The sequence below is a fragment of the Drosophila pseudoobscura genome, chromosome 4, assembly GCF_009870125.1.
Source record: "Drosophila pseudoobscura strain MV-25-SWS-2005 chromosome 4, UCI_Dpse_MV25, whole genome shotgun sequence".
In the NCBI taxonomy this organism is placed as follows: Eukaryota; Metazoa; Arthropoda; class Insecta; order Diptera; family Drosophilidae; genus Drosophila; species Drosophila pseudoobscura.
In genome coordinates this window covers 24,503,362-24,526,580 of record NC_046681.1, presented here as the reverse complement: position 1 = coordinate 24,526,580, position 23,219 = coordinate 24,503,362, and the positions used below count along the sequence as shown (strand labels likewise).

At 48.4% G+C, this 23,219-nt stretch overlaps 1 protein-coding gene across 6 annotated transcripts in view; it reads right to left on the bottom strand.

Annotated features, from left to right (window-relative positions):
* Positions 1 to 23,219, bottom strand: part of ab (BTB/POZ-zinc finger protein abrupt) — a 54,104-nt gene that overhangs the window by 3,743 nt on the left and 27,142 nt on the right. For 3 of the 6 annotated variants that reach the window (XM_033380335.1, XM_033380336.1, XM_033380337.1), the window contains 4 exons: positions 22,604 to 23,216; positions 22,245 to 22,535; positions 21,974 to 22,172; positions 425 to 2,064 (listed from right to left, as the gene is read on the bottom strand). In XM_033380335.1, the coding sequence (XP_033236226.1) occupies positions 842 to 2,064; positions 21,974 to 22,172; positions 22,245 to 22,535; positions 22,604 to 23,216 (2,326 nt within the window). In that variant the 3' untranslated portion in view covers positions 425 to 841. Of the gene's footprint in view, positions 1 to 424; positions 2,065 to 21,973; positions 22,173 to 22,244; positions 22,536 to 22,603; positions 23,217 to 23,219 lie in introns of those variants that run through there. The other 3 variants (XM_033380338.1, XM_033380339.1, XM_033380340.1) reach the window with 3 other exon arrangements.

The following is a 23,219-nucleotide window of genomic DNA, read 5'->3' as shown; positions in this document are numbered from 1 at the left end:
TGTGTGTTCTTTAATTGGGGTTTTTTTTGGTATTGGTTTTAATCATAATACTGCACATATTTTACTGGAGTTTACTGGCGTTTTATTCTACACAATCTGGCCCTGTAAATCAATTCAAAGTGGTTTATTCAAGGGCAAACATATCAGAGCTTTAGTTGTCTGCATTTTTCATATATATATAGTACTATATTGAATATAGGAACGTAATAATTGTTGTAAGTATCCTAACCCAAAAGCGATCGATCGATCCTCCACTGTCGGCTAAGAGGCTTCTCTGGAATCTACAGTCCATCTAAAGCTCATCATCCTTCTGCGGTTTTTCCTTCCTTCGAGTGATTCCGAATTAGAATGGCAAATGGGTGACTACAAGGTGATTTAAACTGATTGAAACCATTCCATTATTATCCTCTGTTTCTGTTTCTTGAAACCTTCTAAAGATCATTCCTTTTGTCGAACAATGATCCCATAAGTGAATAGATTTGAAATGGAAACTGATTGAACGCTTTTTGGTGTGCTAGAAGAAGGAAGGAACTGCGGATGGCTGACTGTTTGGGCAGCGGCACTGGGCCCTGGGCCAGTAGTTGGCCTATAGGAAAGGACCCAGTGCGCTCGCAAATTAGTTACTGAATCAGTGGATGTCGACCGTCGCCTTTGACTTGCACTTGGACTACTTTTGGCTATCTACGATAGATGCGAGTGTGTCTCGAGATTGGGTGTTAGAGCTAGATTCGATTTATTGTCGCCATTGAGTGACTGAAAGCAGCAACCTAGAAAGCTTTACGGGGAGTACGAGTACGAGTACGGATACGGGGTATTACAGGGCTGGCGCCGCCTCGCAGTTTCATTTGAAGTCCGGGCCGCCGGCGAAGGGGCCGCCCGACGAGCGCATGGCCTTCATCTTGGCCCACTGGAGGGTGTGCTTGATCCGCATGTGATTCCGCACGGAGTTCGGATGGGCGAAGCGCCGTCCGCACTCGATCACCGGACACACGGGACTGTCGCGCGGGTAGTGCCGGTCCAGGTGCTGCCTGAAGACGCGCTGCTCCAGCGGCGTCTCGCACAACGGACAGGGCAGCATATAGTTGCTGCTGCTGCTGCTGTTTGGCCCGCTTCCCGCCGTGCTGGTGCCCGGCACTGGCCCGGGTCCGGGGCCGGGCACAGGTCCTGGTCCCGGTCCCAGTCCGGGTCCCTGTCCCTGTCCGGACCCATTGCCATTTCCCGGACTGACCGTGGCCGCCGAGGCGGCTGTGGCACTGGCTGCTGCTGCAGCAGCGGCTGCCACGGCCGCCGCCGAGGTATTCTGGAAAAGTTCGGGAAAGTCCCGGGATCGGCTGAGGGCAATGGTGCGGGCCATGAACAGATTGGCGGTCAGCTGCTGCTGGTGCGACACGGACACGGACTGTTGCAGCTCGTCCAGATATTGCTGCTGCTGCTGCTGCTGTTGGTGTTGCTGCTGCTGCTGCTGCTGGGCTGCCTCGTGACGGGAGTGCTGGAGCTGCTGCTGCTGCTCCTGCTTCAGGAGCAGGGTCTGATAGAGGGTGGACTCGCTGGACTGCCGCGTCCGCTTCATGGTCAGCGATATGGCCGAGGAGGCCGACGACGAGCGGTCGTCCTCGTCGTCGTTGTTGGTGTGGTTGTTCTGGTTCTGGTTCTGGTTGCTGCCGGCATGGAGGAGGTTCTCCTCCGGATCGTGCTCCTCCTCGCTGTCGTTCCAGGACCGTGCCGAGGGCGTGGGCGAGGAGTTGGCCGAGCGGTTCCTTTTCCTCTTGTTGTGATTCGTATTGGAATTATTATTATTGTTGTTGTTGTGGTTGTGGTGCTGGTGAGGATTGTGCTGGTGGTGGTGGTGCGTCGGATGGTGGTGCTGATGGTGCGACTGGTGGCTCCTCCGCTGCTCTGCGAACAGCTGCGACAGCTGCGGCCTCTGCATGATCTTCGCCAGCTTGCTGGCCCCCGGGCGACGGTCGGCGGCATGCGCCTCGTGCGGCTGCGGCTGTGGCTCCTCCTCCGCCTCCGGATCGACGGTCTCCTGCTTGATGCTGTTCTTGGCATTCAGGAATGTGCCTGCGATGGTCGACAGGTCGTTAGTGTCCAGCACGGGGGGGAGAAAGTCGGGAGGAAGTCAATGTGAAATCAAAAATCAGAAGCAAGCTAAAGGATATCTTTTCTCTCAGTTCGATTTCTGCTCCTCCTTCAAATTTTGATGTACAGTGGTGGGAGGGGGACTGGGGAGGGGGAAAGAGTGTGTGTGTGTGTATCTGGGAGATGGATTCTTCGGCGGCAGCAGCAACAACAACAGAACAGCAGAACTGAATCAAACCTCCTCTACAGATTTCGTAATTCCAATTTTCTGGTGCCAATTTTCGAGAGATTTTTCAGGTTTTCAACATTTTCTTAGAGTGCCAATTTGTTATGGAAACATTCAGTTCTTACAGTTAGGATTGCCTGCGGCGGAACACACACACGGATCGTCGAGGTTTTAGCCAATTGTTTTTTCTTTCACTTTTTGTTGGTTGATTTTTGTTTGAGCCAATTACAGAATGTTTATAGATATATCTTATGGAATATTAAAGTTTAAATATGATATAACAGATATAGTACGAGGCAGGCAGGCAGGCAGGCAAAATAATTATTCAAATATAGTACAAAAGAGTGCAAATAATCTAGGAAAACAGAAATCATAGGTTTTATTCACAATCTATTTAATCGGTTTTGCAGTGAAACTCACAAATGGGGGACTCTTTTATCTGGGAGTAGTATTTAGCTCCATATAGTTCGTGTTTCTTAGAGGTAAAAGGGAATACAGTGCGTGGATAAAACTATAAGACCCAAAGACATGCATGGGAGATGGGAGTAAAAATTCCAGTCAATATATAGAGTTCATTGTTTATCGTTTATTGAATATAACCCATCGAAAATTCAAGGATATAGCTCCCTATACTATAAAGAACGCTTGGGATCGTTGTTTCCGATACTTTACTCATATCTGCGTGAGCAAGGACAGCGAGTGAGCCCGGGGTGAGCGAGTGTGCAGTGGATTTGCCCCCTAATAACCTAATATTATTCGATATCACCCCTAAAAAAACTCAAAATTCAAGAAACTAAAGCTGCGATCGTTTAATCCTCAAATTTCTATCTACCATATGCCGCTGAAACGCACTGTACGGGTATTAATGCGCCGCAAAAGTAGAATCCATGCAGAAAGGGTGGATTTGTGGAATGGTGGACTATTGGATGCATGGCAAGGAGTGGAGGAAGGGCCTGGCGTATCGCGTGCCACAGAACCATTGCCGGTTTGGACGGGACTATATTCCATATTCTATATATTCTATAAGCGGCTGGTGTCTGTATAGTATAGCCATGTGGCGTGCATGAACACACCTGGCCTCGAAAGCAGATCCATCTTCTGCACTGTGGCACTCTGGCACTCGCACTCCACGCTCCCATTTCCACTTCCACTTCCATTTCCATTCTGATTCCGTTTCAATATTCGATAATAATAAATATTGAAAAATAAAACGCAATTTAATGTATAGAAAATTGCCAAGGCCCAGGACCTAGACCAAGGCACAGCCCCTGAGGCCCCAAAAATATTGAGTCATTTTGTTGGATGGCCAGAGATTTGCATAGGCGTTGGGTGTTGGGTGTCCATGGGTGTTTATGGGTGCGGGTCATGCATGACGCAAGGCGACCCCAAAAACTGAAATCAAATTAAACAATTTAGTTCTGGCTTTGTGCGTGACAACTCAAGGGAGAAGGCAAACCAAACAATTCCGATGCATAAATATATATCAAGTGAAAAATACAATAAAATGCAATCGAATAAAATTGAAAATACAATATGCAATAGGGCCGTCCCTCCCTCCGCCTCTACTGAGTCCTGTCCATCCATTGCCATGTGTATAGCCGGCTCTGTCTCTCGCACGGGGTTTCGGATATAGTTAGATGCACATAAAACATGCATGGTCGCATCACAGTTTTCTTCAGTGAGCATCCTGAGGTCCTCGTCGATTGGCCGAAACTCAAGTGCAGTGGATGGGACAGGACACGACAGCCCAGGACAGTAGTAGGGCTAGGACCCATTCAGGATGGGACAGGACAGGACAGGCCAGGCCAGACGCAGCCAGTTCTGGGCTGGGCTGGCCTGGCGATCTCCTTTGACTAGCCAAGCACATCTCGAATTTGTCACATTTGAGGAAACCGAAAGGATGCAAACCGAGTAACCGAGTATCCGAGTGTGTGTGTGTCCTGCCTGCCTGCCTGCAAATGACAGCCACAAGAACAACAGGGACAACCGCTGCCGAGGACATTGTGTCTTTGTGTCTTTGTGTGTGTGTGTGTGTATGGCCCCGGATCAAATCAGGCGTAAGATTTCCCCCTTAGCAAGTGCATTTTTTGTATGGCTGCTTCTCAAAAGATGCGATGCGTTCTCCACACACACACACACACACGGGGGGGTCGTAGGGACACGGTTAGGGAAAGGGCTTTGCAGGATCTCCTCGGGGGCTGGGGGCTGGGGCTCGAGGTGGAGGTCGAGGTGGCCGTGTGCGTTGGTCTGTGCGTAATTTCGTAACCATTTTGGTGCGTCTCCACCGCTCTGGTTGCCCCTCTCCCCCCTCGTCATCTGTGGCTGTGCATAATTAATGAGATATAAAATGCATAAACCAATTTTGCAAATAATTATGCACCCATATGAACTATTTTTGGAAATCACAAAGAAAATGAAACCCAAGTTGAGAGGGGGAAAGGGCTCAAATCCTTCCGTTCAAAGAACAATTTTTCACAGAAAGAACAAAAGAATCGGCAGATATATCCACTCTATCCATACGAATCAAAAATCCTAGGAAAGTTGGAACAATTATGTTTTTAATCCATAAATTTTGAAGGACAAACGCGTTGCAGATGGCGAGTAAAAAATATAAAAGTATGCAGTCACCAAGTCGCGGGTTTTTGAATTTTTAAAACAGATTTTGGTCTACTCTGATCTACTTTGATCTACTCTTCCAGGCCTATAACCTAATTTTTGAAACGTGGAAAGTGCATACAAAAAAATGGTATTATGAAATTATTTCTTCAGCTAATTGCTTTTTATTTCATAATCAGCTAGTCTCCAGATATTCCTGGGTGTGCTGTACACAGGACACCCCGTTTCAAGACGTGGGCTTGGTGAGGCCCTGCCACTGGCCCATCAATTATGGACGCATGCGAGGGAGTTTTCTGTGCCAATTCACCTTTGGGTTATGCAAGACGTTCCAGCCATCGACTGACATCCGTATATCCTTGTATCTGCACCTCCGCACCCACATCAATTACCTGAGCGGAGCGGAGCATTCAATCGGAGCGCGACGGCAATCAGTCTCGGGGAGCAGAGCAGAAAGGACCACGTCCTGGTCTGTCTGCGATTCCAAACCCAATCCGCGTTGCGGACTCGCATGTCGCTGGCCTGTTAGCGGCAATAGGAATTAGCTTTATTAAAGATAAAGCGTCTCGGGTAACATTTCCTTTCGCGCCAAGGGAGCCATTATATCGAAGCAGTCCTGCCCCCAGCCCGGACTGGACTCGTTTTGCATTTCGTAAATGAACTCTCCCGATGCCCAGGATATACTCGAAGGGGTGGGGGGGCTGGGGTGCCGGCAAATAATGAATTTTTCTATATAAATCACTCCCGTCAATGGGCCTGGCCCATTGATATTATTATGGCTCTGGCTCTGGCAGCAAACATACATATATCTCTCCCAAAGGCGCTTTGTCTCTGTCCGTGGGGTCAAAGGGTTGCACGCCCCCGAAAGGAGGGTGCGTCGTAGGTGTGTTTAACGGTCATTTCCCGATGTCTTGCGATCGTTATCACCTCGCTTATTATTATTATTGCTATTGTTATTGCTGTTATGCATATTTTCTCTTGTAATTTTGTCGGGGAGAGGCGGCAGGGCCTTTGTTCTTATTGGAATTTATTACTTAATAAGTTTTTTTCTTGTTTGCGGGTAGGAAAATGGTTATTTTTCGATGGGGTGGCTAGAGTCCGGCTTTTACGAGCACTGCTCACTCAGCACAAAATGTTGGTTGCTTTTGAATTTTTGAGAGGCCAAATCGGACATCTTTTGGCCGATAATAAAACTATAAAGCCTCGGCCGGACATTGGGTTTTTATTAATTTTTATGGTCCGTTTTATTTGCGCGCAAGTTTATCAACGAATTTTTGCAATAAAACGGGTAAATAGATGCGAAATCTCGCATACACTGGGGGAAAATCAGGAAGAAGTCCACAGAGAGGGAACACCAGGAAGTAGTCCTCAGAGAGGGAGGAAATCTCGAGGACTGGTGGCAAAAACTATGTGGCAGCTCATTCCTATAAAGTCTGCCTTTCCTCCCAAAGAAATGTTAGGATTTTTCCATATTTGTATTCTCTCTTTTCGGAATAGAATAGATTATGGGTCCTTGGCAATTCAGATCTTCCTTCTGGCACAACATTTTCGCTTGTTCTTGCTAGCCTTTCCTCTCAGTGTACTTCTCGAGCATCTGACAGCCACAAAAATTAATCCCAGCCAATTGGCGGCGTCCTGCAGGCAGGGTCTCTGCAGTTTTACGATCTCTCTGGCCCCGCGAAATAGTTGTGATTGAATTATGGATAAAGTGAATTACTCCGTCCGTCCTGTGCGTCCCAGCAGTTTCTCGATTTCATATGAGTGTGTCGTAAAAATCGTTGACCGAATTCATTAGATACGCAGCCCTGGGGTGGGGGGCTGGGGGCCGCAGTTAATTAGCTTTTCAGGATCGGGGTATGGGCTAAGATTTATCGCTGGAAAACCCACTTTAGATTCGAGACGCTGCCCAGATGTCAGGACAATCCATCTCTGCATTTGTTTATCTTATAAGTAAATGCCACCAAAACAGTTTGCCAAAAAAATGGCAAAGTTTTGTCCTTTTTCGTGGTGGGGTGGGGGTGGGGGGTCCCGGCCACGTACGGCCTGGCAAAAGCCAAACGAAATGTTGTTTAAACTTTGCAAACAAGTTTGCTTGTTCTCTTTTCTTTTCTTTTCTTTTTTCTTTTCTTTTCTTTTCCACTTGCTTGCTTTTCTTTTCTTGGGGCTTTGTGTGGGCGTCTTCGCATCTCGGATTCGCATTCGCATTCCCTCATAGATAGCATTTGAAATTGAAAGCGAAATTGCCGTTGAGCACATGTGTGACGACAGGGGGGAGGAGGGGGGAGGGAGGCAGAGGGCTGGGTGGGGCCGACACCGAGTGATATATGAACTGGCAGTCGAAGGCGGACTACTACCCGGCACTACCGACATCAGCATTGACATCGACATCGACATCGAGTGCGACATCGACCCACCGCCCCCCCCCCCTCTCCCCCACCCCCTCGCCGAAAACTGTAAGTGCCGCCAAATGCATATTCAAGGCGGACACATGCCAAGATCGAGCACAACTTTTTGTCTGTGTACATAGACAGGGGGGGAATGGGGAGGGGCATGTGGGGACGCAGATGTCGGACCAGGTTTAGGTCCTGGCTCCTGGGCCCTGGGTCCAGCTCGTTGGCCTGTGACGAATGTTGATGATGGCCCCGCAACGATAATGCTGTTTGTTTGTTTTGTTTGTTGTTTTTTTAACTTTTGAAATGAGAAAACTTTTGGCATCTCTCGAACGTGTTTTTAATATGTACAGAACGTTGAGCGATTGAAAGGATTTCTGACATATCTAATCTCTAACAGCATATGGACTCCAGCGGTCAATGGGGGGCCAGGGGGTGGACAGGGGGACACATATTTGTATCCGATTATGTTTAAGATACCTTAAGGTATTATTTAGACAAGGGGATCATCTGGCTGAATTGAATCTTTTTTTGACTAAAAGATCTCTTGGAATCTCTCTCTCCAGTGCTCCACTGCAGGAGGAAGTACTCTAAAAAGATATAGTAAGGCACTGAGGCACAGGTTATCCACCTACCCCAAAGGCCTTAGCCGCCAGGTAAGCTCTCCGTGTATTCAGAAACCATATTAAAATGTCCTCCTCGGGGGTACAATTGCCATTCCTAATGTACTTTTAACACATTTTTAATTGTTGCAAGCCCTGCTAATATGCTGCCCGCGACTGTCGGAGGCCCTAGTGTGCGAGCGCAAAAAGTGTTGCCTACTTTTGCGGGCACTTGCAACCAAAAATCGAAATTAGCCTGGGCTTAAACGATGGGTGGAAAGGCCGCTCTTGGAGAGCTGCTGGTTGGAGGCCATAAATTAGTCACGGCCCCAGATGTGGGTGGTCCAGTCGGGACACACACACAGATAGTGGAAAGCAGAGAGAGAAGCGAAGAGAGAGAGAGAGAGAGAGAGAAAAGTTAAAAAGGATAAATCGCTTGTGTTCATCGCTCTTCGCACATAATAAATGTATCTTTTACTTGCGCCACATGAGGAGTTTGGCCGGGCGTAAGTAACTCCGGGTCCTTGGCCAAGTGTACACCCACACACAAACACCCACCCACACACACATAGAGTGTAAGATAGAGAGAGAGAAAGGCATGCATGTATGTATGAGTTGTGTATAAAGTTAACAGCATTTGGCTATCTTTTTGCAATTGATGTATTACACATAAAAGTTTTCAGCTCGACCCGCACTCACGCACACACACACACACACACACATACACCCATCCAAGCATCCTCCAAGTCCATGTACTCGTACATATATATGTATGTATGTATGTATTATCTATCTCTGCCACATGTGTGTGTGTGTGTTTGTGCCGCAAGACGTCCAAGACATCCACGACCACGTCCGCAAACAAAACGCACGCATACAATTACACAACTCTTACGTGTCGGTGTCGGTGTCTGTGTGTGTGTGTGTGCGCCATGAGTGGGTCGTGGGACCAGAACGGACAGGGTTAGGTGGGTGGTGGGTGGTGGGTGGTGGGGGGGGGGGCACAGAAAAGGAATATTGTTAACCGACTACAAAATAAATACGAAAACTTTTAATGCCCCCGGCTGCCAAGGCAAACGTTGAAAAATGCTTTGCCACACACACATGAACCCAAGACACACACACACACACACACACACAGTTAGACAGCAAACACCCACACACAGACAGACAGCTGTGGACGGACGTTGGAAGAAGAACGTCTTCGGACTCATTGCCACTTGCTAAACTTAACTGCAGGACATACAAACACACACACGAGCACACATACATACAGACAGACAGAATCAACTACACTTGTGGGTATAGGGGGGTGGGAGAGCTGTCTCTCTCTCTCTCTCTCTCGCTCTGGCCCTGTGTGTGTGCGTGTAAGGACATATGCATGTGAACCCTTCGCCTTCTTCTCTACACAGCCCCCCACCCCACCCCACAGCCTCACCCATAACTCATCTATCAATTTTCACGTACTTGGACCGCAGTTGCTTCTGCCCTCAGCCCTCAGTCCTCAGCCCTCCGACACCGCCACAGCCACTGTCTGCGTCTGAGTTGGGGTCTGGGGTCTGGGCTCTGGCGGCTGGGCCTTTGGTGTCCCTGGGCCTGTGCTGCTTGGTTTCGTGGTGATTGTGCCTGGACCGAAGGCGTCTTATTGCCGAAATGTAGCCTTTTGCCATCTTCCCCATGGGCACAACAGGCCCGCAACGGGGCACAGTGGTGCGGAAAGTCAAGGAAATGGTTACACCCCACACTTTAGGTTTAAGGAGGACCTCAGTTGTGCCACAGTGGAGGTCAGAAGGGGAAGAAACTATAACTCGAACTATGGAATCCCTTGGAATTGGGTATATTATATGTTTGATAAATATACATACGAAAGGCCCTTCGTTAGGAAGGTAAAGCCTATCTCTTATTGGATCATAAATAATGTTTAATAATCTTAAATGTTTGTCAATTTTCACAAGAATATTCTCCATACTTCATACTAAGGATTTGGGAGCTTCAGATATATCCAATTGCTTTCCCAATTTCCCATCAAAGGAGGAGTATATCTAAATATCCTTAACTCAGTTCGAATAGTCTTCCTTAGTTAGTTAACTCCCTGTTAAGCTTATCTTTCAAGGGCCATAAACCTGAAACTACTTTAACCCTTCGACAAAATGTTGCCCACCTCGAACCACTGTCCATCTGCCCGGTTTAAAACCCGACTCCTTGGGCACTGTGTACTTAAAGTTTTCTTCACTCACACTCACACACACGTTCTCGCACACACATGCAAACACAATACAAGAACGGACCAACAATGAAAGCTGACAGCCCCAAATGTCATTCTATCTTGGCGGTCATTAGAACGGAGTTCAGGAGGTGCCCCTTGCCGACGAAGGGGGGTTGGGGGCTTGGGTTGGGGTCTGGGTCTTGGATGTTGTTGGCTCTTGGCAAGCAGTTCGTTCTTCGTCTCCTGGCCAAGATTATCTCCTTTACTTTTGGTGGCAAGAACTTTTTGTGCCCCACCCCTCCCCCCCATACTCCGACTCCTCTTCGTGTTGTCTGCTGTCGTCTTCTGTTTTGCTCGTCCTCTTCTCTGCTCTGTTCTGTTCTATTCGATTCGGTTTTTTGGCTCGGTTCTGCATGAAGTATTTTACTCTTTTTCCATATACTCTCTCGAGCACACACACACACACACTTATTAACTTTGGCTATTGTTTTTCGTTGTCCTCGTTGTTGCACACAGACCCTTCTATACGTGTGTATGTATCCGTGTTTGTGTGTGCGTGCTATTGATGCGGCTAGTTTGATGTATTACCCCCCCAAAAAACGAAATGTCTGTATCGCTTATGCGGGGCCCAACTCTGGAATAGAAATGGGCATTTTGGCATTTCGATTTAGTGGCCCTCGCACACACACATACCCCCCCACACACACACAAATAGAGAACGAGGCAGCATAGAGAGACAAACGATGATTACGCCATCGGATGCTCTCATTCTAGCACACACACACACATGCCATAGAGAGACACACACAACTTTCTTCCCTTTCCCTTTTTTTTTTTGTGTGTGTGTGTGTGTGTGTGTGTGTGTGTGTGTCCGTGTCTGTTCATGGGTCCTGTCGCGCCGTCTCGCTCATGCGGGCCTTTTTATGGGCATTTTGTATAATACATCATCGACAAACATGTTTGCAAAGTGTGTACGAATATTATATGGGAATATAACTGCTTGTTGGTGTTGCTGTTGCCTCTGCTGTTGCCTCTGCTGTTGCTCTTCTCCATTCTATTGCCGTTGTTATACCCTTTACGGAGGAAGGTATTATTTGAAAGGGACCAAAGAAAGTACCTTGGTACTTGGGCTTGGCAAGGCCGAAGTCTGTCGAATAGTCATCGAGTTTTTCAGATTGAATTCCTATTCAACATTGTCCTATAGTCCTATAGTTTTAAAGAGCGAATGAACTTTGAAGCTTAGGAATGGGATCAGCCATGGAATAGCTATATATTACCATATCTCCCTACATAGATCGTCATAGCAACAATTGCTCATAAGACCAGGCTTAAGATAACCACTTTTCTGCTTCTATTCTTCATAAATAACACCTTAAAATTCGATTAAAGCCCTCCTATAGGTATGTTTCATATATTATCTACCAAATACCATATAAATAGTCTCAGTCGGTGCCTGCCTTCCGGCTCAAACGAGAGCTAGAGGGGCCTTTTGCCAAAAGCCAACCTGTACCAAAAATATATATGGCCCTTGCTCATCTCAGTCCTTGTGTGCTCTTTGAAAGTGTATCAAATGCTGCGACCACCGCAACGAGACAAGTCCTTCATCCTCTTTCTGTTGTTGGTTTTTGCGCACGCTTTCGTTCTCGTGTTTGCCCCAGATGGTGGAGAGAGTTGGAGAGTGTTCCAGAGAGAGAGAGAGAGGTAGAGAAGGGTCAGCAGGGGGGCAGGGGAGAGGGGCGCACTGTGGGCAAGAACAATTGCAAGGACATGTGCGATGGATGCTGACGTTGACGCCAATGGTGTCGGTAATGGAATGGCAATGGGGCAATGGGCGATGGGCGATGCTTAGGCCGCTGCCGATGGGGTTGGAGAGAAGATGGATGTTCGAGTTTTTGGGCGAGGTTTTTGATGGTGGAGGGGGGGGTGGACTGGGCGCAGCGGGGAAACCCCCGAAATGTATTCGCTTTGAATTATTCCAAAATATACAGCAGCATCATCCCAGCGCAGTGGGCAGCGACGCTGGCAGAGGCAGCAAAAAAGTTTGTCGGGTGGGTTTATGGTCGTGGCCGTGTGTGTCCTGTCCGCATACATATGTGCCTGCCTCTCTCTCTCTGTGTGTGTGTGTGTGTGTGTGTGTGTGTGTGTGTGACCGTATCCGTCCGTATATGGCATTCGTTTCGGTTAGTTTGGCGTACAGTTTTGTGAATTTGAATTAAATGTACATAGTTTTAGATTGCGTAATTCATTAGTACAGGCTGCAGCCTGATGCCAATAGTCACCCCAGCCCCACACACACACACGCGCACATATACCCTCTCTGCCCCCCTCTGGGGCAGTGTCAGCACACACGCACAGGGCCAATGATGAACGATGTGGTCGTATGTGGTTAACGTTGCCGGGGATTAGGAATCGTGTCTGGCCAAAGGGATGGGAACTTTTTGCCGCTTCGAAGGCGAGCGAGAGAGAGAAGGGTTTTCGGGGGATTTTCTTGGCTGATACTCGTAGGTGTGGCGAGTGGGTGGGGGGCTGGCAGGAAGCTCCTTTCAATAGCCGGCGTTTCAGCATTTCTTTGGCGCAAGGCTTGATATGATCTTGGGATTTCCATGGAGCTGAGGGGGAGCTAATCTCTATATGGAATGGTGGAAGCATCGCCAGGGGTTTACACTACAAGAAAATCGGTTGAAATTCATTCCTATACGGATAGTTCTGTTTGATATCTCTAAACTATTAAAATCAATTGATTTTTCAGTGCATAAATAGTTTCCGAGTTTCCTTTTGCGGTCGAGTCCAGCTGCTCTGCAAACAGAAAAGGGGAACAGCTCAAGAGTTGAGATGAATTGCTTCAGTCAGGAGGAGTTCCTTCGTTCCGCTTCGCTCTCATGCCGTCCTGGCATCCTACTATCCTTCTGTCGACAGTCCCTTCCTGCTATCCATCCAACCATCCATCCAACCAACCATTCAACCATTCAACCATCCATCTATCTATCCATCTCTCCATCCATCCTTCCATCGAACACTTGCGCCGCACTATTTACGGTACAATTTATTACTTTATGAGCAGCGAACTACTCTCCCATCCCCCCAAGCCCCCACCCAGGCCCTCCTCCACTCGTGCCAGTAGTACAGTGGGCCTTGCTTTGTTTACGGACCAACGATTGTATTTAACTTCATTGCGGATGGGGGTTGGGGGTTGGGGGCTGGTGGGTTGGGGCTTGGTCTGGGGGTGATGAGAGGACGGTTGGGCTGATGGGTCGGGCGTTGGGTGTGAATGAAATGCGATGGTAATGAATGTATGAATTTAGAACGCAACTGAAAACTGGCGAGACAGTCGGGCGAGATAGTTTTTGCCATGTCCCCCCCCACTCTATCCCCTCTACCCCACCGCCCAATCCTGCTCCTCGACCATCAGCAGCAGGCGATGCGGTGGCCGGATTGGGGAACGGGGACCCCGGACCTGGACAGGAAATGAGTAGAGGAAGTTTTAGTTTCATATTCGCACGGTTCGGCTGGGGTTCATGGGGGTGGGTGGGGGTTTTGAAAGGGGTTGTGGATGATGGACGAAGGCCTGGGCATGGGCGCTGGCGCTGCGGTTAAGAGGGGTGCGGGGGGGCTGCCACTACTTTATCTCTCTATCCCTCTCTGACACGCTTGGTTTGCTACTCTTCTGTGCCTTTGTGTGTGTGTGTCTATGTCTGTGTTAGAAAGTTTGAATTGTATTGAAATTGTATTTTGTTAAAATTCATGTTTGTTATTGCTGTTTTTAGTCGTTCGTTCGCCTGTTGTTGTTGTTGTTGTTTAGTTGTCGTTGGCCAACCATTTTGTCGGCCTCTCTGGCCCTCTCTTTCTAGCCCCCATATCTCTTTCTTTCCCTCTCTAAATGTGTCTGTGTTGGATTGTGGCACTGGGCGTATGAGTAATTTCATTTCTCTCTCTCTCTCTCTCTGTCTCTGTCTCTCTCTTGCGTTTTTGCGTGTAATTTCTCGAACAAAAAACACACAGAAACTAACAAAAACTCTTTGTGTTTTTGGGTTCTGAATTTTCATAGATAGAATATGTTGGAAATTTAGTTGGAGTTTAGCGAGAACGATTGAAGCCGCTTGACGAACAGTTTAAATCAAATAAATCCCTCCATGGCAGTGCTGAAATATGTATGCGAATATTTGCTATCCAGGGGATACAGGGGGCCTGGGGGGAGTGGAGGGATCTTTGATGAATTCAATATCCAACTGGGTTCAAATGAAAGCCATAAATGAACGGGCAACCCAATCGATTCGGTATTCGCTTCGGTCGCCTGTCAGAGCCGAAAAATTTCGTTTTTTCTTTCTCGCTCACTCTCTATTGGATATTCTGGGCTTTGAGTGATTCGGAATGATCCGAATCGGACTGAAGAAAGGATTCGTTATGATCGAAAGCATTAGAGAGGCGTGAGTATAGCTGTGATTATGTAAATACTGTGGATTAATGCAGGGTTCTAGTTTAAATGCGGCTTGTCCTGTATGGTCCTGTATTGATGGGCATAGGCAAGCTGTTTAGCCCTACCTAGATCTCCTAGGTCTCATATTTTTCTTATCTACAACTTCGGGTATCTTTAAGCGATGCCGATGCAGAGATATCTGTAGAAAAGGAAGTCAAATGTTTCCTCTTGGCCCCAAATTGGGTCAGTGCTGGACATTGAGAGACTGTATGTGTGTGTGTGTGTGGGGAAGGCAAGGCATGGCAAATACATCATCGACACGTTCGACGGCATAACGAACTCCCTCCCCTTATATCATGCCCCAAACTCCCGGGGAAAGGGGGAGGATTTCGATCGCACAAATTGCTCATTGCTGAGGAAATATTTGCAATAAATTTAGTTTATGGCGTCGGCTGTTGGCGCTCGAATGGCCGCCTGACTGACACCCTGACTGCCCCCCAGCTGGCACCCTGACCTGCTCTCCAGTGTACCCCTCCACCCCACACTCACACACACACCCTCACACACACACACAAACGCACATTTAACCTCGTTGTAGGTGGGCGGCTGTCAATGCCTAAATTATATGCGAATATGCTCATGTGTTGGTGGATACTTGGAAATATTAAAATGCAGACCTTACCCACATCCCCTTAGTAGCCCCCTCTGCCCATCCCCTGCAGCTCCCAATTGTGGCCTGGTGAATGGAGGGCTGACTGGCTGGCTGGTGGTTTATTGATGTAATATCCTTCAATTATTATGGATATTTGGCGCATTCCCGCGCATCCGAAATTGTGATATATCATGGGGTAAAAGAGTTATGAGCTCTCTCTCGCTCGCTCTCTACCCCTATTTGGGGGTTAGGCCATGAACACGTGGCAGTGGGTGGAGGGGATGCCATATGCGAGCACCCTTAATTAACTGACCTCAAGCGGCATGTCAACCTAGGCAGCGGCAGAGGCAGCGCCAGTGGCCCCACCCATTGGGATGCGAAGGACTCGACTCGACTCGAAAGATCTGAAGGAAATGAAATGCAAACAAATGCTCTGTCTTTCTGCGGATGTGTGTGTGTGTGGGTGGGTCGAAAGGATAGCGTCTCCGCTGAGTGGAAACCTCCCTTTAGTCGAGCAGGAGGTGGCACGGGGCACGGGCCAGCAACTACTTTCGCATGTGCGGCAATAATTCATCCATTAAAAGGGATATCAATGCGTCAGAGACAGGACCGGGAGGCGGAGAGAGCGACAGAGAGCAGACCTCTCGACAAAAGGAAACTTGAAGATGCTGGATAGAGAGACGGACGGCGATGGATGCGCAAGGGGCGGGGGGCGAGGGGTCAAATGGAAAAAGGCCGAGTGCCAGGCGAAGGTCCTTCGTCTTCCGTTTGTAAAACCGCACGCACACACACACGCACACATGGAAACCCCTAACCCAAAAAACCCCCTGCCCCGCCCCCCCCCTATCACCTCCTGTTCCAGGCTATCAATAGAAGAACGAAACCCGAAGTCGCCCCGGCGCTGGTGATAAGCGAAAAATGCCGACAGATTGCAGTGGAAACCGAGACCCGAAGCCGGCCACGAAGGCACCAGCGAAGAAGGCGAAGCACTTCAAATGGACTCGGCTGCACTGAGAGAAACACCAAGAAGATTTAGCAACAAGTTTAGCCGGCTTTGGGATGCTTTTTTAGAGGGTATTTTTATCAGCGAAAAATCTGGAAAATATAATTTATTTGAATTTCGAATATTCTTAGCAAAAAACAGTTCCATCTCCATAGAATTTGGGGCTAAAGTTGTGTAGGAGTAGAGCAAGCTATTCGTTGTTGCCGATGAGGGCAGGGATGATGGATTGATGCTGATCTTATAAAAAGATTTTCTTTATTCCAACTCCTGCTAATTTTACAACTCCTTCCACTCTTGGCACAGCCCTTCCCTCATTCCAAGACTAAATATATTCCCTTTCTTTCTCTCAGTGTATTAGTCGTCACACACACATGGACATGGCCCAGCATCCATATGGATTTATGTAAATTCTATGCCCAAAAATGACCTTTTTCGTGAGGTAAGGTTTGGTTTACTTCGGTGAGGAGGGGCGGAGGCAGCAGTAAGGGTGGAAGGGTGGTGGCATGGTGGCAGGGAGAGAGTTGTGTCTTTGACTTTTGTAATATTTTCGTTAGAAATAAATTCGCATTTGAAACGGATTCGGATTCGGTAAACGAAATCCTTAAGCATACAAGCACACAATCACACAAGTCTGTGTGTGTGTGTGTGTGTGTGTAAGTGTTGCTGTGTGAGTGCGTCTCTATAGATGGATGCTTTGTTGCTATATACGACCACTTGAATTTAAAATACAACGTGGCAAAAAGGGCCGCCCAGAACCAGAGCCAGACCCAAAAGTCCAGACCCCAAAAACCGAACCGAAACCTCCCCACCCCCCCCTCGTCTCTATAGACGAGAACAAACCCAATTCCATCCCCAGCCAACGCCAAATAGTTTCGAGCAAAACTTTTGCATTTGTCCCTGTTACCCCCCCAACCCCCGCCACCCCCAACCACCCGTCCTTTGCTTGTATGTGTGTGCGTGTGGGCTTAAGCTCAAGTAGAACAACAACTACATAGAATTTTGTTTAAATTTAATGTATTTTCTATGGCAAACACTTGTCCAGTCCCCCCCCCTCAGTCCGGGGCACTCCTTGCAAGAGGGAGATACATGGATTTCGAGAGAGAGAGAGCGAGAGAGATGGGGATAGACATTCATACATACATAATAATAATGTTTTTTTCCATTTTCTATTCCCGAAAAACTGTGTGCAAAACAATTTCATTTGAAGTTTAAGCAGAAAATTAGAATTTTCAAGTGTTGCAAGTGGGGGAGGGGTTTCCTCCAGGACCCTGCCTGTCCGTTGTCCTTTGGGTTTTTGGGGATCTTCTCGTGTGTGTGTGTGTGCGTGTGTGGGTCTGTGCGCACAATGACATAATCCCTCATCTACATAAACATTAGAGCGGGAATTTAACTCAAAAGTTTTTAGTTTCGGTTTCGTTTTCGGTCCATCCCCCAACGCCTTTCTTCCCCTGTGTGGGGTGTGTGGCCAAAATGTCTCCGGTTCTGGCACTTTGTTACTGTACGCCCAATAGCCCCCTGCCCCCTCCCCACCCCCAAAATATGTACCATATATGCATATAGGCTGTGGCGTGCAGCAGATGGAGTTTTAGAAATTAATTTGATAACAATTTTTGTTTTGTTTAGTTTTTGGTCGTGCCATGGGGGCCGGCCAAAGGATTCCACAGCAAATATATAAATCTGAAAATTATCTACCATAAATTTGATGCAGTGCAGGAAAAAAAGAATGGGCAAAAGCCACTAGCCTCTCAAGAAGCTCCTCTTTAGATGACATAACCATGTCTTGGGCTGAACAGAGCAAAGATACAGATACATGCGACAGACGCACGCACTGCAAATGTATTTCCAATCATTTTACTCATTATCCCCGGACGGAAAAGTTTTGTGTCCGTGTTCGTATATCTACTTGAACATTTTCATGTCCTTCTCTCATTTGCAGCAGCTGTATGGAGGAGCCTGCGAGTGGGGAGTCCCCCCCCCCACACACACACACATAAGAGGGTGGGGAGGGTGGACAGGGGGGGGCTACGGTTTGTAAGCGTGTTGGCGTTAATGGTTCTTGATGAAATGAAATAATGGGTGCGTTTATTCACGTAATGTATTTGTATTTGTTACAGCAACAACAGGCACTCGTACCGCATACATATTTACAATAATAACACAGCTCGTAAAATGAATAACTGTATGGAATGATTGAATGCCGGATGGAATGAAAGCGGCGCCCAGGCGACGGTGTCCGACAAAGGCAGAACCAAAGGCAAAGGCAAAACACTTTTCGTTAGTTTTCATTATTTTTCCGCATTTAAGCGTATTTATTCCGTTGTTAATCGAATTTATTAAATGCAAACACGCCAACAAATAGAGAGCCAGGACGACTACACACGCACCTTGGTCCTTTGGTTCCTTCAACCCCCTACCCTTCGGCATGGGTGCGTTTTGTTTGGCTTGAGAAATAATGTTTCTCGCAGGGCCAAAGGAGCCCCCAGAGCCCGAAGGCCTAACAGCTTTTTGGGCGCGTACGTCATTAAATGTCTCTATTGCCAAGGACTTAAATCATCTGTGAACTGCCACGAGGGTGGAAGAGATTTGTAACCCCCTTTTCGGGCAGGGCAGGGCAAATTTTAATTGGGATAGGGTTGAAGCACATACACGTCCAAAAGCTGGCCCTTTTTCGAGCCCAAGTAAATCAATTTATTTTGCCCTCTATCAATGCAAGTCACGACAAATGCAGTCAAAAGATTAAATCAGTTTGCCCAAATAAATAATATTTTTCGAATAAATCAACAGAGAAAGAAATGCGGCGGCCGCGAAATGCATTTCCTGCCACATATGGGTGCACCACCCACCACCCACCACCCCTCCCCACTCGCCACTCCTCTCCTCGTCGTACTCGTGTGTGTCTGGACCAGATGGCAAGAAACTTTGCGCATTAGCCCCAACGCCAAATGCCCAGCGACAGCGCCAGTCGGTCCAGCCAAGACGGGTCTCCGGCCCTGCCCCGCCCTGCCCCGTCGCCGGCTTCCGCTGTCCCTCAAACTTTTGCATTTGCTTTTGGCCAAGAAGCTAGCAACTGGCCTCATATGTCCTCCCTTTCCCTCTTCTTTTCCTCTTTTTTTTTGCTCTCCTTTCGCCCACGCCTGGCGGCGCCAACTGCAGCCGCGCGTTTCGCACCTAAGGACGCTGCAAGTCCTGCCAGAAATGCCGTCTGCCGACTTCCCTTTGACTATCAGTCAGAAGTATGCGCTTGGCAAGCAGCTAACAGCAGCGGACAGGACAAGCCTCATATCAGGCCACACAAAGGATCGGGCATAGTTCTTATCCTTTCTTCTTACCGATTTGAAGTGCGCTGTCCGCCTGCCCACCCCTTTGCTGTTATTATTTTGGCTGCCATTTATTTGCTGTCAATGTTTGGGCCGCCTCCAATCCACTCCCACCTGAAGGCGACGCCACGCCGCCAGCCTGGGGCCACGTTAGCTGTCCCCCTGTCCCGGTGTCCCACTGTCCCTTGTCCTTTGTCCGTTCTTTCTCTCTCTCTTGCTCCTACTCTTTTTTGTCTTCTTTGCTATCATTTTCATTTTAAAATGTCCCGAGCGAAGACGCCCCCTAGGAAGGGTCCAGCCCCCCGTTCGCCTTTCCTACATTTCTCTCCTTGTTATTCTAGTCCTTTTTCTATGCCAAAAGACGTTTTCGGTCCAAGTTGTGGGCCTGGTCCGGGGCCACTTTATAAATGTTTCTGCAATGGATTTTTGCAAAGTAAACTTTTTCCGTCTTTTGTAGTTTTTCCCCCTCCAACCCCCCAACCCGCGTCCCCTCCTGTCGTTCCATCTGATTGTGAGAGTGTGTGACATTTGTGGGGGCGGAGGGCCGGTGGCCGGTGGGGGGGGCATGCGAGAAGTAAATATATTAAAATGCAAACCCAACTCATATTACGGGATGTGGGACTCCTGGGGGGGGGGGGGGTGGACTCTCGAGTCCTTGCGCACACATGTGCGCAATTTCCAAGTCCGTTTTCGGCCATTGCCAAATGCCTGGCCCGGCCCGGCCCGGCCTGGCCTGCCGCCTTCCAAATAAATCGAATGCACAAAAAAGCAATAAAACGAAATAAAATCTAAATATGTATGTCCATGTTCCATGGCCATGTGTGTGTGTGTGTGTGTGTCGCCCCTTTTTTTGCCCTGTGTGTGTGGGTGGACATACCGAAGGAGAGTCGAGAAAAAAAACTTATCATTTTTATCATTGCGCAAAAGTTTATCCTTTTTGCTCGGGCCCGTTAATATTTTCGATTCGGATTTCCAAATGGCCAAGAGTCCAGCCGGTTGGCCGTTACCGCTGCTCGGAATTTCAAATGACTTTGGGCCAGAGACAGAGGCAGCGATAGAGGTAGAGGCAGAGTCGTGCCTGACCGAAGCGAAGCTTATTGAATGTTTATGCTTTATTAAATTTGATTTCTCCGAGCCCAGGACTCTCCTCTCTCCGAGCAGCTGTCTGACTAAACTGACCAAGTGCCGGCCAACATTTGTTGCAATGATCTATGTGCGCTGAATATTAAACGGGAGACCAGGCTACCCGGCCAGAGTCTGAGGCTATTATCTTTTTAATGCTCGATAAATGCGACATTTGCGAGGCTGGACAAAGTGCCTGTCATGTGCTTAAGCAACACAAACAACAGCTCTGCGGATCCATATTTGTAACGCCCTACCATCGAATGGTAATCATAATCACAATAACAGTTACAGGCCCTGCCCATAGTTCTGTCAATAGCAATACTATTGCTATTCCGGTAATAGCAATAATCATTTTTTGTTGTCCGTTATGTAGAACATTCGCACATACGTGAAAGGGCGGTTGTGTACACTTATCCCCCACATCGGAATAGGTTTATAATCACTGTTCGAATGTCCCGGCCTAATGCGACACGTGCTTCGCGCATATTTCTTCAAGGGGATATCGATATAGGAATAGGGTAGGCCTTGGACCAGGCGACAGTTGGTTATGGGCCTAATGATTGCCTCCTCCCTTAGGCCCGAGTGCCTGCTAAATTGGGTGTATATCGTTATGGCCGTGTTATCGATAAATGGCCCCATCCGATTGCTCATTTGTGTGTTTCACTGCACTACTTATGCTACGACTTAGGTGGATAATAATTATATAAAACTTGTATACATGAATAAGGAATGCAAAAGGTTTCGATTATAACATATTCCACAATAAACCGATAACTATCGATAGCTCTTTGTCTTAGAATTTACATGGATTTTGTTTACAATTTGGATTATAGGGATTTTGCTTATATTTTCATTATAATTTGTTTGCTGCCAATTGTTTTTTTTTGTATTTTGCGTTTATCGGTTTATCGATTATTCTATAGTAAGTTACAAGTGATCTAATGTCTATAAATATGCAAATTATACGCGAAATTTGGTATATAACTCGCATTGTTCAATCGATAAATAAAAGGTCGATTAATCGATAACAAATTGTATTCTTTGTGTGTAAATGCCATATGCCTGGTTTATGCCAATTATTTGTATATATTTATCATCTTTTTGCTTATGCCAATTGGTTTCTTTACAAAATTTCGTTCGATTAGCGGCTTATCGGTTTATCGATACACTGATAGTTAGTTACTATGCAACAAATGTCTAGCAAAATGCAAATCATATGCGAATGTCGCTCCGATCGATCGGTAAATCATACACAAGAGGCAAGTATTTTAGAATATTCGATCGAATAAAGTGTAAACGAATGGCAAGCTCATAATCGTAATCGTAATCGTTCAAGTACTCACCGAAATCACTGCCCATTCCAGAGGGTCCAGGCAGCAGCCCGGGTATGCCCTGGAGGCCGAGGAATGCATTGGGGAACGAGTGCGAGCGCTGATTGTCGATGCCGTCGAGGGTGCCATCGTGCTGGCCATCGCCCCGGTCCGAGGGCTCCGTGTCGCTGCTGTTCGAGTCCTCGCCGGCACTTTGTCCGAGATCGTGTTTCTGCGCGACACCAGATATCGGACGGCGTGAGGGGCCCGTTCTGAATAGAGACGTGAGGGACTCGACACCTACCTGATTCGCCGCCTGCTGGCCGTTGCTGTTCTCCAGGGCCTGTCCCAGCAGGGACTCGCGCAGCTCCAGGTTGCGCTCCCGGTCCTTGGAGGTGTCGCGTCCGCTGCGGTTGCGCGTCAGCGGGTGCTGTCCGGCCACGGGAAACTCACGGTCGAGCAGCAGCCGCTCGGGGCTGATGCCGTGCTGGGCCCGGAAGAGATCGGCGCTCTTGATGCGCTTCTGCGGCGGCGGCGTCAGGTGGCTCTTGCGGCTCCCCTCCAGATCGCTCATGTCCCAGTGATTGCTGCTGGCCTGAAACGATAATCGCGTGGGTTAGTGGGCGTCTGGTGCCGGTCCAACAGGTCTGGTGCAAGCGTTACTTTGCTGGGATGGGGTTCGGGTTTGGGTGTTCTTACGGGCGACGCTGCCGATGCCTTCAGCTCCTGGATGGCGGGCGTGCCGCTGCCGCTTCCTCCACTCTGGCCCCCCTGGCCCTGGCCCTGTGCCTGGCTGCTGCCGCTGCTGCTGTTGGCGTTGGCTGTGGCAGCTGCCGCTGCTGCCACGGCAGCGGTGAGGGAGGCTGCCGCTGCTGCTGCCGCCGCGGCCGCTGCGGCACTCGAAGCCGGCACTGAGGCTGGGGCCTGGGGCGTGCTGAAGGGCGAACCGTGACTGCTGTTGAGTGCCCCGCTGTTGCTGCCACTGCCGCTGCCGCTGCTGATGTTGCTGTTGTTCGGGATCTGTGTCTGGGCCTGCGGCAGATAGCTGCTGATCTTGTTGTGGCTGCTGCTCTCCGACAGGTTGTTGTTGTGGCTACTGCTGATGTTGTTGTTGTGGCTGCTGCTGCTGCTGTGCGAGAGGGCGGCGGAGAGGGCCTTGGCATAGGGATAGCCCCCATTGACATCCGCCAGTCCGCGGATCTGCAGCAGATGCGCAGTCTTCAGGAAGTCGGGCAACTGTTCGTGACTGACATTCACCTCGCCGTTGTACATAAAGCTG